The sequence below is a fragment of the Dromiciops gliroides genome, chromosome 5 (genome assembly GCF_019393635.1).
Source record: "Dromiciops gliroides isolate mDroGli1 chromosome 5, mDroGli1.pri, whole genome shotgun sequence".
NCBI lineage: Eukaryota > Metazoa > Chordata > Mammalia > Microbiotheria > Microbiotheriidae > Dromiciops > Dromiciops gliroides.
The window spans coordinates 101,734,467-101,748,067 of NC_057865.1; the positions used below are offsets into that span (position 1 = coordinate 101,734,467).

Below are 13,601 nucleotides of genomic sequence, written 5' to 3' on the forward strand. Positions count from 1 at the left end.
CTGATTTCTATATCCCCTCACCCCAATCCTACTTCTTTGGCCCTGAAGACTGATTTCCCTTTGTCACCCTCATCTCCCTATTCTTCCTCTATACCTTTCCAGTTAGATCACCTCTGTCCTTCCAGTGATGTCCTCATCTTCATCCTCATCTACAAAGGCAAAGGACTGTGGTCGTCCATGTGCCGAAGGGTTCTGGGGGAGTTCCTGACATGCCTGCTTCACCTGCCCATTGAAGGGCAGTTCTGCCAACTTCCTTGCCATCTCCTGGGCTTCCCGCAATCTCCGCTCAGGGCTCAAGTGACGCTGAAGTAGGGATTGCAGTTCTGATCGCTCCACCGAGCCCAGCAAGATCATTGAGTCTAGGGGAGATCACCAGGAGGTCCTCCGTAAGTCCAGCAATGTTAAAAGCTAAGGAGGCCCAGCGGCCACTCTCATGAGCCTAGTTATGTCCCTTCCCTCCTAAAGAAAAAACCCAGGTCCAATAACTTTCCTGCTTAATCCCAGCCAACTCTGGTGCATACCATAGTGAAAAATGCACCTGATTTGGATAGACCAGAAGGTCTTTGAATCATAGCTCTGCCACTTGAATGCCTCTGTAGGCCTCAATTTTATTTCACCCTCATTTTCATTGGTATAAGATGTCCACACACTTTGAAAGTTGGATGTCCGTGGTCTATAAACAATATATGCAATGGCTACAACGATGTCAATAGAAAGAACCACCACAAAACAATCCAAATTGAATGTTGGAAAATTACCCAGAACAAGCATAGCCCCTGAAGAATAGATATGAGGACCCCATCTCCATTCCTTTGAAGACACCTAAGGTTGATGGGTGTGGCACATTGCATATATTTTCAGATTTTTTTATTCTTTCCTTTCTTTAAATAAAAAAACCAGGATCTTTGTTATAAGAATGGCTCTCTGGGAAGAAGGAGAGATCCTGGGAGAAATTCTGGTGCTATAAAGAACAAAACATATTGATAAAGTTTATTTAAAAAAAATAATAAAATGGGGTCTATCGGCAAGACAAATGTCAAGTCACCAATTAGAAGACACTTATGATGAATTCAGACTTTGGGAAGACAGCAGAATTATGGATGTATATTTTTAGAATTTTAGAATCATGGCTTTAGAGCTGGAAGAGATCTCAGAGGTGATCTAGTCCAACCCCCTCATTTTACAAATATGGAACTTAATCCTAAAAATCTTCAATGTCTTGTCCAATGTCATATGGAGTTGGAATTTACATGGACCTAGGCCCTCTGATGTGTAATTCAGCAAAGTTTCCACTGCATAATACTGCCTATCTTCTTTTTTTTAAATAATACCTGCTCTCAAGGAGCTTATATTCCTTCTTTTTTTTTTTTTTTAAGGAGGCAACAAGGGTTAAGTGACTTGCCCAGGGTCACATAGCAAGTAAGTGTCTAAGGCCAGATTTGAACTCAGGTCCTCCTGACTCTTGTGTTTATTATTAAAAATGGTGTTTATATTATACCCTAGCTTTAGACTTTTCTCCCCAAATTTGGGGAGCTCGCCTCATTAATTTGAGGAATTCCACAAGGAGAAGCCACGTCTCTTCCATTATAAGGAGTGTTCTCTGAATGCATCCTCCCAGCCCAGTTCTTCCTTTAGGAATATGCCTCTTTTTTTCCCACTGACCTGTGGAGTCTACTAATGGTAAGGTCTTGACAGTAGTGGCCTGAAGGAGGGCTCGCAAGTCCCGGTAAGTGCAGGAGGCTGAAACAAACTTCACCTCACGTACCATAATGTCCTCAACGAAGATTGTGTATTTGCTGCTAAAGAAGAGGGTATAATGAGTGAGCTCTATGTCCCCGACTGTCAAGTTCCCATGTCCAGTCTACCAGATGCCTTTCCTAATGTTATTTCTCCTCTTCCTCCAAAGAGCTTTACCAACATAAGAATGCAAGAACTGGGCACTCTTCTCCTGAGTGAGAAAATGAGAAATCAACTCAGCAAGTACAGAGTAATAGCACTAGGGTGGATCTGATCACAGCTCTTGCCAACATTTACTTCCCTAAGTCTTGTACATGCATATGTGAGCTCTAGAGCAGCATGAGCCCAGGACGAAGCCTAAGTATAAGCACAGTGGGCCTAGAATCAGGAATCAAATCTGGCCTCAGACACTAGCTATGTGACTCTGGACAAGTCACTTCACCCTGTTTGCCTCAGTTTCCTCATCTGTAAAATGGGCTGGAGAATGAAATGGCAAACCACTCCAGAATCTCTGCCAAGAAAACACTAAATGGGGTCCCCAGGGTCAGACACAGCTGAAACAACTGAACAGCAACAAACAGACAGCTGAGCTAGCTTCCCTATGAATCACAATGATAACACAAAGGAAGAAAGACTGTGGACCAAACACTAGGGTCCCCATAGTCATTCTGTACTTTCAAGCATCAACTTATCTCTCCCCTGAATTCCCTCCACTAACTACTGCTATGCATTTCCCCACCACCACCACCACCTACAGGCCAACCTCCTTCCTCTTAGACCCTAGTTTTCACAAAACAGTGAAGCTGCCGCTCTGCTCAGCTGTTCCTGGAGACCCCAAAGTCCTGATGAAACCACTCTTGGGACTCTGCTGTGCAGAGCACAAGGAACTGCTTTTATTCTCTTCTGCTTCAGAATCCCGCATGTTCTATGTCCCCAATGATAAGGAAATCATTTTCTCTGTCCCAGACCTAATCTAATTCCAACCAAGATTGACTGGACAGGAAGGATTCCTCACCTACCCTCAGTTTCCCCTCTGTCTTCCTCCCTCCTCTGTCCCACCTCCACCCCTCCACACCCAGCTTAGTTATTCTTCCTGACCTGAGCTGGTTCCAGCCTAGATCAGGTAAATATGGCAGCTTCTTGACCTGGATGATGCTGTCATAGAGTGAGGGCTGTAGGCTTTGGGCTACCATGTTGGCTAGGATCACAGCCACCATCATGGGCAGGATATGGGCAATCTGGCCAGTCAGCTCAAAGCAGATTACTGCTGTGGAAACTGTGTGAGATACTGCACCGGTAAGTGCCGCTGCCCCTGGATGAGGAACATAGAGTCGTACCGTGTTGGTCAATGCTGCCAACTCTCTGAAGAGCATGGCATCAATCCTCCCTTCTGCCCCTACCCCTCAGCAGGGGAAGCTACACCATAGGTCACTTGGAGAGTATGAGGAGTGTACTGCAAGTGTAGGACACAAAGAAGACATGCAAATGAACACTGATAGGAGGCACAGAGAAGTGGAACATTATGAGAAAATGATATTGGGGAAAGAGGAAGACATGTTAAGAATCATCATTGCAGATATGACAGGGACTTATGAGGTACTAGCTGGTCACCATGGAGGGACATAAGGGACAAAAAAGGGTGACCATGGCTGCTGTGAAGGCCTTGGCTAGTATTTGTGTTCTTGAGGGAGGCCTGGCCTTAGGCATTTTGAAAGGGAGCATCATAGCTCTAGAAGTTGCATGGCCTTGATGAAGCAGGGGATTTTTAGCAAATGGGGACTTCCATAGCAGCATGGACTATGAAAACTGGTGATTATTTAGTCCGATCCACTTCTCCTCCTCTCCATTTTATATATGAGGAAACTGAAGCCCAGCAAATTTAATTAGTGACAGCCTGGGATAGGGAGAAGAGCACTTAATTTAGAGTCATAAGACCAGGATTCCAATTCCAGGTCAGCTTCTTATGCCTTTGTGAGCTACTTAACCTCTTTTGGCTCCAGGTTACTCAACTGCCAAAAGGTGTGTGTATGTTGGGGGTGGGGGGTGGGATTGGACTGGATGATCTCGAAGGTCCTTTCCAACCCTAAATCTACGGCTGGTATGATCGAAGTTAGTAAGTAGCTGAGCTGAAACTTGAATTCTGGTCTCCTGACTCTCTAGAGGTGTAAGCTTAGATGGGAAAGGGGTGAGAATAAGGGGAAGAGGTCCCACTGATAAATATGTGTCCTCCTGGCTTAGAGGATAAAGTTAGTTGGGAAAATCTCACCAAAGATGGCGTAGGGGGACTTTAGAAAAATTCTCACCAATGACAGTGAAGTCACTGGGTTAGAAGAACAAAGGAGACAGGTGGAGAATGTCTCCCTTATTAGGACACAATCCCCAAGTTCGAGGAGCTGGAGAATTATTGTTCAATAATAGTTCCTGGATGAGGAGAGTGGAGGCGGTTAATTGCTAATGACACAGCCCTTGGGTTTAGTTTAGAGTATTTGATTGTGTGTGGAGGTGGAGGTAGGGAAAGCAGGGTCGGAAAGAGAGAATGAATAGTCTCACCAATTACTGCATAGCCCCCAGGAAGTATTTTATAGATGATCCCATCAAATAAGATTCCATCAGGGAAGAGCATGGCCATGATTTCTCCCACCAGCCGCCCAAATGCTGCCCCTGGGTGAGAGATGGAAAGGCTAATTGAGGGACAGAGTATTAGAGTCTTGCTAGGAGATCCAAAGCCCCTACCCCAGAAGTTCCCAGAATCACGCCAACCCCTCCTCAGAGCCCGAAAGCTCAACCCTATTCCCAGAACCCCCAACCCAACTTTTCCATCATTCTCCCAGAACCCCAGATTCCCGCAACCCTTTGAGGACTCACCCAGCACAAACACAGGCATGAAGCCCCCACAGGGGATGGGCATAGTAGTGGCCACAATGGACATCCAGAACTGGGTCAGACAGAGATATCAGAGCAGGGAGAGGGTGGCTCCCTCCACCAGTGCTAAGAATCTTTTCCCTCGATCTAGCTTGGCAGCTTCCCCCTTTCCCTCCCCTCAACATGTTCCCATTCTTAGTAGTCACAATTACTGTCTAAATTCTCAGGAAATTAACATGTTCCTATTTCTACCTCAAATCCATATGGTTAGGTGATTGGGGAGGGGGGAGCAGGTGAAAAAAGTTCTAGATTTAGGAACTCCTCAAGGGTTTGCTCCCTAATTCTGTACTTCCCTCCATACCTCGGCCTCCCCATGTTGCCCATCAGGAAATTCTTCCCAATATCTAACCCTAGTTAATGTGACTATATTTCCCAGTCAATCAGGGATGGAACTGGGAGAAGGCATATGAGAAACCAAGTTCCTTCCCTTTCCCCATAGCCCCAAGACTAACCTCAGCCCTTACATGGCCCTTTCTGTTCATTACAGAAAAACTGATTGAAGCTTTTGGGTCTGTCTTTGTCCAGACCTGTTCTGCACTTCACGGAACATGCTCTTAGCTCTAAGGTGTGAACAACTTTGTGAATGATCATATAACCAACTTAGATTTGACATGGTCATTTGCCAAGCAGCAAACCGTACTTTACAATTTTCCCACACATCATACATTTGCCTTGATACAGTTTACTCCTTAAAGGGTAACAAAAGCCCTTACTCTTGCCACATTCTGTCCTTTCAGGAAACTGGATTGAACTACCATCTTTTATTCTGCTCCTACCCCATAGCTCTTGGGGTCCACTCTGTGTATGATTGGAGGGTTGGGTGATCAGGGGGTAGAAGAACAAAGGAATGGTACCTTCATGATAAAGAAGAGGAAGATGACTATGATGACGCTGACCTGGGGATGGATCCAAACAGAGGAACGGCCCAGGCTCTGAGGGTCACCTGAATGTTTCACCCATGTGTGGTTGTCAAACAAGGAACTGATGGCTTCTCGGGGCATCAGCTATTGATGAAGGGGAAGAGCAACGTTGGGGAGGGGCCTCCAAAAATTTAGCCCCTTTCTCCTGAGAACTACCTCCTCCTCCCAGGGAGCTAACCTACTCTTACTCAGGATCAAGGAAGACTCTTCCCTTGGGCAATAACTGGGATGAGTGTCCAGGAATCCCCTGGGAAAAAGAATAGCTCTAGCCTGAGCCCCTAATCCTGGGCATATGCTTAGCTGGCTTTAGAGGCCCTACCCCAGTTTCCTCATTGCTGACCTCTCCAGCCATGAACTGGCCCATCCCCGGGGGGAAGGTTAATGAGGCAATGATGAAAGTGACAATCCCTGGGTACAGTAAGCGGCTGCAAGGGAAACAGAACTGGCAGTTACCCCCAACCCAGCCCTCCTCCCAAGAACCAATTCCTCCCCCTCCCCCCAAATCAAAGAACTTTGGAGTTGGGAAGGTCTGGATTACAAATGGAGATAGCCTGCAATCACAATTCCCTGACAGAAGAGTTTCTCTCCTTCCCCAAAACAACTGCCTTCAAAAGGGACAGAGGTTATATAGGAACTGGATTGGGGAAGAGGGAGATGTCTCTTAGATCTGCCCTGCCTCCTTCCTCCCTTCCCCCTCCCTCCACCCTGAAATATCAAGTTCCTTCCTGGATAGAAATCCAAGTCCTTCTGTGGAGGTGTGTAATGCCTTCCAGAGACACCAAAGGAGTGGCTTCTAGTGTGGGGTGAGGGGTGGTAGAAAATGAGTATGGTTACAAGGTGGGCCTTTAGAGAGCAGTGACTCACTGCTTAGCAAGGAACTGGCTGAGAGTCTTATTCCTTCGGACTCCCAGCATAACCTGTCGATGCAGATAGACAAACACAGCACCCAAGAACCCACAGCAGATCCTGGGAGGAGACATGAAATTAGGTAGACGGAACATGACTTAAGCGATCCTGTCCCAGCCTCCAAAGGAAAGAGGCATCAGACTTCCCTCTAGAGGCCCTCCCCGCCAGAGCCCCCCTCCCCGCTCCTCCTGTGCTGACCTGCCTCCTTCTCTGTCTATTCTCTCACCATCTCCCTCCTTGCTCCCTCCCCCAGTTAGTCACACTGACCCAATGATTGCAAAGGCAGGAAGCTCTTGTAGGTCAAAGGGAAAATCCATTCGGAAGTTGGTTCTGAACAGAGCTGTGATGGTAACTGTAGGGGAACAGGGAGAGATGATACAACAACTTAAGAGACAGAAGGTGGTCAGTGTCCAGGATACTAAGGTACTTGCTGACCCCTTTATGCCTCTTACATACCAGAATCCACAGACCCTCATTTCCCCACCTCATCACCTTTACCTCCCAGATCGATGGGTTCTTTGCTCTCTCCCCCATCATTACCAACACATTTGTCCCACATGTATGTCTCACTAGACTTCCTCTGACTGACCCCCCACACCATTGCCAGCATCCATGTTCTGTACATGCCCCCAACAGACCTGCCACCCTCCCCTCGCCCCCATTACCAGCATCTTTGTTCCACACAGCCAGGACACGGAAGACAAAGGCACTGAATGTAGCTGCAAAGAATCCTCGCCAGTAATTCCGGACAGCAAAATAGGTGGAAGTAACTTCAATGCTGAAGAGCACTCCTATTGAGTCATGGGGTCCAGTGTCAGCCCAGGGCTAAACAATCTGACAACCTCAACCCAGAGCCTGAGGATTTTCTGCTGTAAATGTGGATACTGAGGAGGGAGGAGGGAACAGCAGCCTCTGAACCCTGGGGTTCCCAGCTCTATGCCAAGCCATGCTGAAATTCTACAAATCATAGCCCTGTTTGGGGGTAAGAGCAGCTGTGGGCCCCATCCTTCAACACTCTGGAGGGATGGAAGTCAGCTATATAGTATAGCCATGACCACACTCAGGTACTGGGGGCCACTCACTCATTTAGAGGCACCCAACATTTTCTCCCTGATTCATTTACATTTTCCAGACTATTTCTCACAAAAATGTCCTGCAATGGGGGTGTGAAGGAAGGAAGAAATGGTGCTTGTGAGGGAATAAGAATTGTCTCAACCAATCTTCTCCCCTCCCCCAACCTTGGGGGTTTCCATGTTGGTATGAGAGAAACAAGTAGATAAATTCTCCAGTGAAGTGGTAAAGTTCTTTGAGATACACACATGCCCTGAACAGAATTATAAAGCCAGAGTTCTAGAGTTATGGGGATTCTACTAAAGGCAGCCACTAGGTACAAGATTCAAAGTACTATGAGGGCAGCTGCTAGGGCAGAAGTTTGATGAAATGATTAGAAGACCCTTCTTTTTATATAAACATGAAGGGGGGTTGATTTATGGTGACCAGAAAGTGAAAGTTCCAGATTCTGAATGGAGGAGATAAGAGGAGTGAAAAGGGGAAGAGGGGAGGGGAAAGAAAGGGAAGGGAGGGGAGGGAAAGGGAAAGGATGGAAGAGGGAAGGAAAAGAGGTGTGGAAAGGGAAGAAGAGGGGTGGGTAGGAGAAAACATTTCAAGAATTAGCTAAAGAAAGCTCTTTGGCAGGGAAGTCCAAGGTCAAAGGAGTATGGGAGAGGTGAATACCACAAGACAAGCCCATGCCTGTGACAAAGAAAGGTGGGGCTCACAGGCAAAAATTAGTTATCCAATCCCAGGTTGGGAATACTAGCAAGAGTGGAGACAGGAACAAAAAACAAACAAAACACAAGGGTTGGTAGGGAAAATGCAAGATAAGTTAATGTTGCTGGCATAAAATGCAATATACAGAAGCTACGAAAGGATTTTTTAAAAAATCTATAAATGGCAAAGATGAAAGAAGATGCTAGGCCCTTGATGAGATGAATTGAAAGCAAACTCCTAATAGAGACACCAAAGAGGCCTTTTTAGTGTTTTGCTTTTTAAGGGCATCTTTATCAAAACGGTGAACTGAGACCCTAGACAAGCAGAGTGGGTGGGAAAGAAGATTAGCTCTAGAAAAACTCGTGATTCAGAAGGCAAAGTCTGAAAGAGTGTAATATGCTTGGTAAAATTTTAAAGCACTTCAGAAACAGGAGCTACCAAGCGTCCTGCTGTACTGGTAACCAGTGCCCAAGTAGCAACCCCCCAAGGTCCCCCTAACTTGGCCTAGTTCCTTCAAGCAACAGTAGTTACTTTTTAACTGCTCATTCCTCTTTGCTCCCCCTGCCCATCTCCTCCCATCTCATCAGACTTTCCTCAGTCTACCTGGCTGACATGTGACAGCTAGCTAATAAATAATTTTTTGTGAAGGGGACAGGGTCTTCATATATTATCCCTTCTCAAGCAACATAATAGGATTTGGGGGGGCAGGGCAATGAAGGTTAAGAGACTTGCCCAAATTCACACAGCTAGTAAGTGTCAAATGTCTGAAGCTGGATTTGAACTCAGGTCCCCTGAATCCAGGGCTGGTGCTTTATCCACTGTGCCACCCAGCTGCCCCGCCCCCCCATAATAGGATTTTAACAAAGCAATTTGATACCGTGGAAGGATCATTGGAATCTGAGTTACTGGAATGTGACCCAAGATAAAATCCTGGCTCTGCAGTTTACTTATCTCTGTGATTGTGAGCAAGTTACTCTTTGCTCAAGTTTCCCTTTCTAAGCCTCAGTTTCCTCATCTGCAAGAGAAGAGGGTTACTTCTATAAGGTCTGTTCCAGCCTCAAAAGTCTATTGAGGGGCATCTAGGTGGCGCAGTGGATAAAGCACCAGCCCTGGATTCGGGAGGACCTGAGTTCAAATTCAGCTTCAGACACTTGACACTTACTAGCTGTGTGACCTTGGGCAAGTCACTTAACCCTGATTGTCCCACAAAAAGAAAAAAAAAAAGGATGTAAATGTCTATTGAACCTAATGGTAGAAATGTCAGTTTCCAGGTGGGTCAGTGGTCTGACATAATATAGATAGTAATTTGCATGGCATAGTAGATAAGGTATTAGGCTTTGAAGTCAGGAAGAACAGATCTGAAAGCCTGTCTTTGACACTTGGAAGTTCTGTGGCCATGGGTAAGTCTCTTAGCCTCCCTGGGCCTCAGTTTCCTTATTTGTAAAATGAAAGGGTTAGACTAGATGGTCTCAGAGGTCCCTTCCAGTTCAAAATTTCCTATGATCCTAAGCCGTCCAATCACAGTGGGAGCCATTGCCCAGTATGTCTAGCCACAGAATAGTGTTCTTGAGAAATCAAGTGAAGTAAGTTCCTCTTCTTTCCTTTATTGGCAACAAAGGATAGCCCACTTTTGACAGTCTAATTGTAAATTGACTGATTCCTTGGTCATATTTGGTCCACAAGCCACCCTGGATAACAACATCCTTTTCCTCAGCTCATTCTGGAACACTGCCCCTGCTGTCAGTCACTTGTTCATTCAGGACATGAAAACTAAGTTTAACATTAGCCTAAACCGATTATAATTAGAAATGAGCTCCCAAAGCATAACAAATAGGAAATGGTTTGGGAATCACTCACCATTTGGGATTATCTGGTCACTTTTCTCCCACTTTTACCTAAGAATTGAAGAGATGACGTGTGTGTGTGTGTGTGTGTGTGTGTGTGTATGTGTGTGTTCTAAGTCTGATTTTCTTCTCCTTGGAGCATTAGTGATGGCATCTGTATCTGTGTTCCTTCTAGGGCCATGAGGCACCTTAGCCTGCTTTTCAAAGTTGGCAGTTGCATGCCTCCAATATCATAGGCTAGGAATAGCTTGCTGCAGTCTGTGCCTCCCCTATGGGCTGGGTCTTTGCCATGTACTAATCTACAGGAAGGAAAAGAGCATTCCTTGTTCATTCCAGTGGGGGAGGGGAGGGAGAGGGGGAGAAAGAGAGGGAGAGAGGGAGAGAGAGATCCTAATGCTGAAATTAAGAGTTCTTGTTAAAAGGCAAATATCTTCGTTTCATAGGAATTCAGCTGATTTGACAGTTTAAAAAAACCACTACAAAAACAAACCAACAAACTCCATTCCAAAAATATTCTTTGGGCCCAGTAAATCACTAAAAAATGAATCAAGGCTCATGTGGGGATAACAGGAGTGTTGGATTCTAAGGGACTTATGGAAATCCAGATTCACTGACAGACACTAATGATTACAATGATTGAAGCTGACAACAGAAATGCAAATAGATCCTTAATGAATGAATTTGTCCCCTCTGGACATTAAACATTCCGTTTTAGTATAGAATTTTGTTTTTAGCACGACAAATTTGATTCAGTGATCATTTTTTTAAGGCTTTACCATGTGCAAAGCACTAAGAAAGACAATATGATACATAGTGGATAGAGATAGTCACAGAGTGAAGAAGATCTGGGTTCACCTCTGACCCTCTGACACACACAGGCTGTGAACCCCAGCCTAAGTCATTTATTGACTCTGGGGCTCCCAGAAAACTCTCTAGGGCCATAAATTGCTGAAAAATCCCAAATTTGCATTGTTAGAGAGGTTTTCCTTGAAGTTTCCTAAACTGATAAAATCATGAGACTGAACCAGAAAAAAAATGTATAAAAGAGTCTATAGGCCCTGGGCACACAAATGCATGACCCGTATCTTTGTACTTGTCTGGTATTTCACATTCTATTATTCCCACACGAGCCTTTATTCATTCTTTAACACTGTAACCAATGGGCCTAGAGAGTATTTTTTAATTAGAATTGTCATAGATTAATCACATTATCTACATATATGTGTGTGTGTGTGTGTGTGTGTGTGTATACACACACACACACACACACAAATACATATTTGTCATCTCTTGAAGCTTTTGTCTTTAGCATTCCTCTCCTGATCCAGGTCACCTTAGCCATCTTAACCTTGGGAATACTGGCTCCTTGACTGAAAGCACTGATTTCATTTGCATAATGGAAAAGATGCCTCATACTGCTGACATTTTAGACGTAGAATGTGAGAGCTGGAAGGGACCTTAGAGATTCACTTAGTCCAATGCCTCATCCTCAGGGAATATGTATCTTTTTTTCCCTCTACTGTTTTGTTCCTCCAATTTGGTATTGTTTTATCACTGTCTTGCAGTCATATCCTCTCTTCTTTGAAATTACAAGTAAAAATCTGACTGGAAAGAATGATTTTCCAAAGAAATGCTCAGTCTAATAAAATCTCTTTCCCCTTGTCCAATGGGATGGCTTTGGTTCTGATTACTACTAAGTGTGTACACTGAGCAAACTTGTAGAATTGCTTTTATTTCTTTTTCTGAGCCTTATTGATTAATCAGTTACTCACTAATAGGTGGGGAGAGAGCTGACCTCAGCTTTGGAACTCCCAGGAAGTGTTACCTTTTACTTTTCATCTAAGATGACTCAATCACTTAAGCAAAGACCACCTAAATTCCTAAATTCTGAAAACAAAATGCAAAGCAATTTGGGAGCTTCCAGGAGAGGGGCTAAGTAACTTGGTCCAGTCCTGGCACCTCAACTCTAATTCCCTGCTGCCTGGGAAGCCAGAGCAGAAGCCTCCCTGCCCATCAGTCTAAAGAATATTTGACCAGAAGTAGGGTAGGAAGATCCAGTTTTGTTCCTGTTTGTGAAAACTTTCAGAGAAGGAAAAGAAATAATCTAGGCAAGGACCAAAGAAACCAATGTCTATATTTGAAAATAAGGAAGGATGATGACTCTGGGTACCTGAGAAGAACCTAACGGAGCACTGCATTTCTGGCTCTGCATGTTTAAAAGGCTGATAAAGAGGCCGATGAGCAGCTGCTTTTCCCTGGCTACTGAGGACAAAACAAGATTTATACTGCAGCAAAGAGGAATTGAGGTTAGGTAGAAAGAGGAACTTCCTGTTAGCAAGAGGGTGTGAGTCATTAAAACGCTGGAAAATTTCCACAGATGAGAAGCAATATAATAGCAGTTCTCAGAGTAATTATTATGGCAAGAAGCAGGGGGATGGAATTGTTGGCTTTCAAAGGGCAGCATGGGGCAGGGAACGGGGGGGGGGGGGGGGGGAAGGGGGGAAATGGGCCAGGGGACCCTATAGGAAAGGATGTGTGGTCTTTAGCCTTGCCAACATCTAGTGTGTACACTATGCAGCTTTAGGTATGTATGTACATACACACTCTATGTCACATAGACTATGTATATACACACTTATATCCACCCCCACCCCCACACACCCATACCAACCCCCACACACACGTACAACTTCCTAACACTGGTGGTGATAGAAGAGGGGAAAGGAAGTGGGAAACTCAGGTGAGAGAGGGAATGGGGAAATTGGTCAGTATGTCATCAATCACTTGCCTCCAAGTGGTGTGCCAAAGCAACAGCCAACTCCCACGGCACAGCCCACTGTCAGGATATCAACGTAATAGTATGGCTGCTACTGGGGAAGAGACAGGCAAAGGGACGGAGAGGAGAGATGAGAGAGAGATGGACAGACAGAGACTGAGAAAACACCATTCACTGAGGAACAGGGCAGAGTGAGAGGCCTGAGTCATGGGGCTGAGGTTGGTTATAGGAACCCCATCGGTCCCCATGACCCCTGAAACCTTCTACCCTAGGTGGGAAAAAAACCCCAACCAACTTGACAAACAGGAAGTGACCTCTCATAGTCTACCACCAGAAACAGGAAAAGATCTAAAAGTTCAGAAACCCTAGACAAAGGAGTTAGTTAATCTGTGATAACCAGCACCTCCCACTAGCTTCACCCAGAGAAACCAGGTCCAGCCCGAACAGGAATTGACATTAGAGAGAGACATGGAGTGACTTCAGATAGGCCAGCACCCTTGGGGTTATGAGAAATAGGAAGCGACTTCACAATGGCCCTTAGGAAATACTCTCCTTTGGCTGGAAGTGCCGAGGCCTGGCCGGAGGTGCATGTTTACTCCCTGAATGGCTAAATCCTGTCCTCACCCCATCCTCTGCTATGGAAATCAAGGCCTTCAATATATCTCCCTCTATGCCCTGCTCCCAAAACTACATCCCTTTTACCACCACCCCCAAATCTTGCTCAAG

General features: G+C 45.3%; 1 protein-coding gene across 5 annotated transcripts in view; it reads right to left on the reverse strand.

The window, feature by feature from the left end:
* Positions 1-13,601, reverse strand: part of CLCN1 (chloride voltage-gated channel 1) — a 36,241-nt gene that overhangs the window by 12,240 nt on the left and 10,400 nt on the right. For 4 of the 5 annotated variants that reach the window (XR_006353199.1, XM_043965568.1, XM_043965570.1 and 1 more), the window contains 11 exons: positions 12,888-12,966; positions 7,151-7,276; positions 6,753-6,837; positions 6,444-6,545; positions 5,920-6,004; positions 5,514-5,663; positions 4,603-4,672; positions 4,288-4,398; positions 2,836-3,049; positions 1,663-1,799; positions 112-359 (listed from right to left, as the gene is read on the reverse strand). Coding sequence is in view for 4 of the 5 variants with exons in the window: in XM_043965568.1 (XP_043821503.1) it covers positions 112-359; positions 1,663-1,799; positions 2,836-3,049; positions 4,288-4,398; positions 4,603-4,672; positions 5,514-5,663; positions 5,920-6,004; positions 6,444-6,545; positions 6,753-6,837; positions 7,151-7,276; positions 12,888-12,966 (1,407 nt within the window). In the remaining variant the exon portion in view is untranslated. The remainder of the gene's footprint in view (positions 1-111; positions 360-1,662; positions 1,800-2,835; positions 3,050-4,287; positions 4,399-4,602; positions 4,673-5,513; positions 5,664-5,919; positions 6,005-6,443; positions 6,546-6,752; positions 6,838-7,150; positions 7,277-12,887; positions 12,967-13,601) is intronic. The other variant, XM_043965569.1, reaches the window with a different exon arrangement.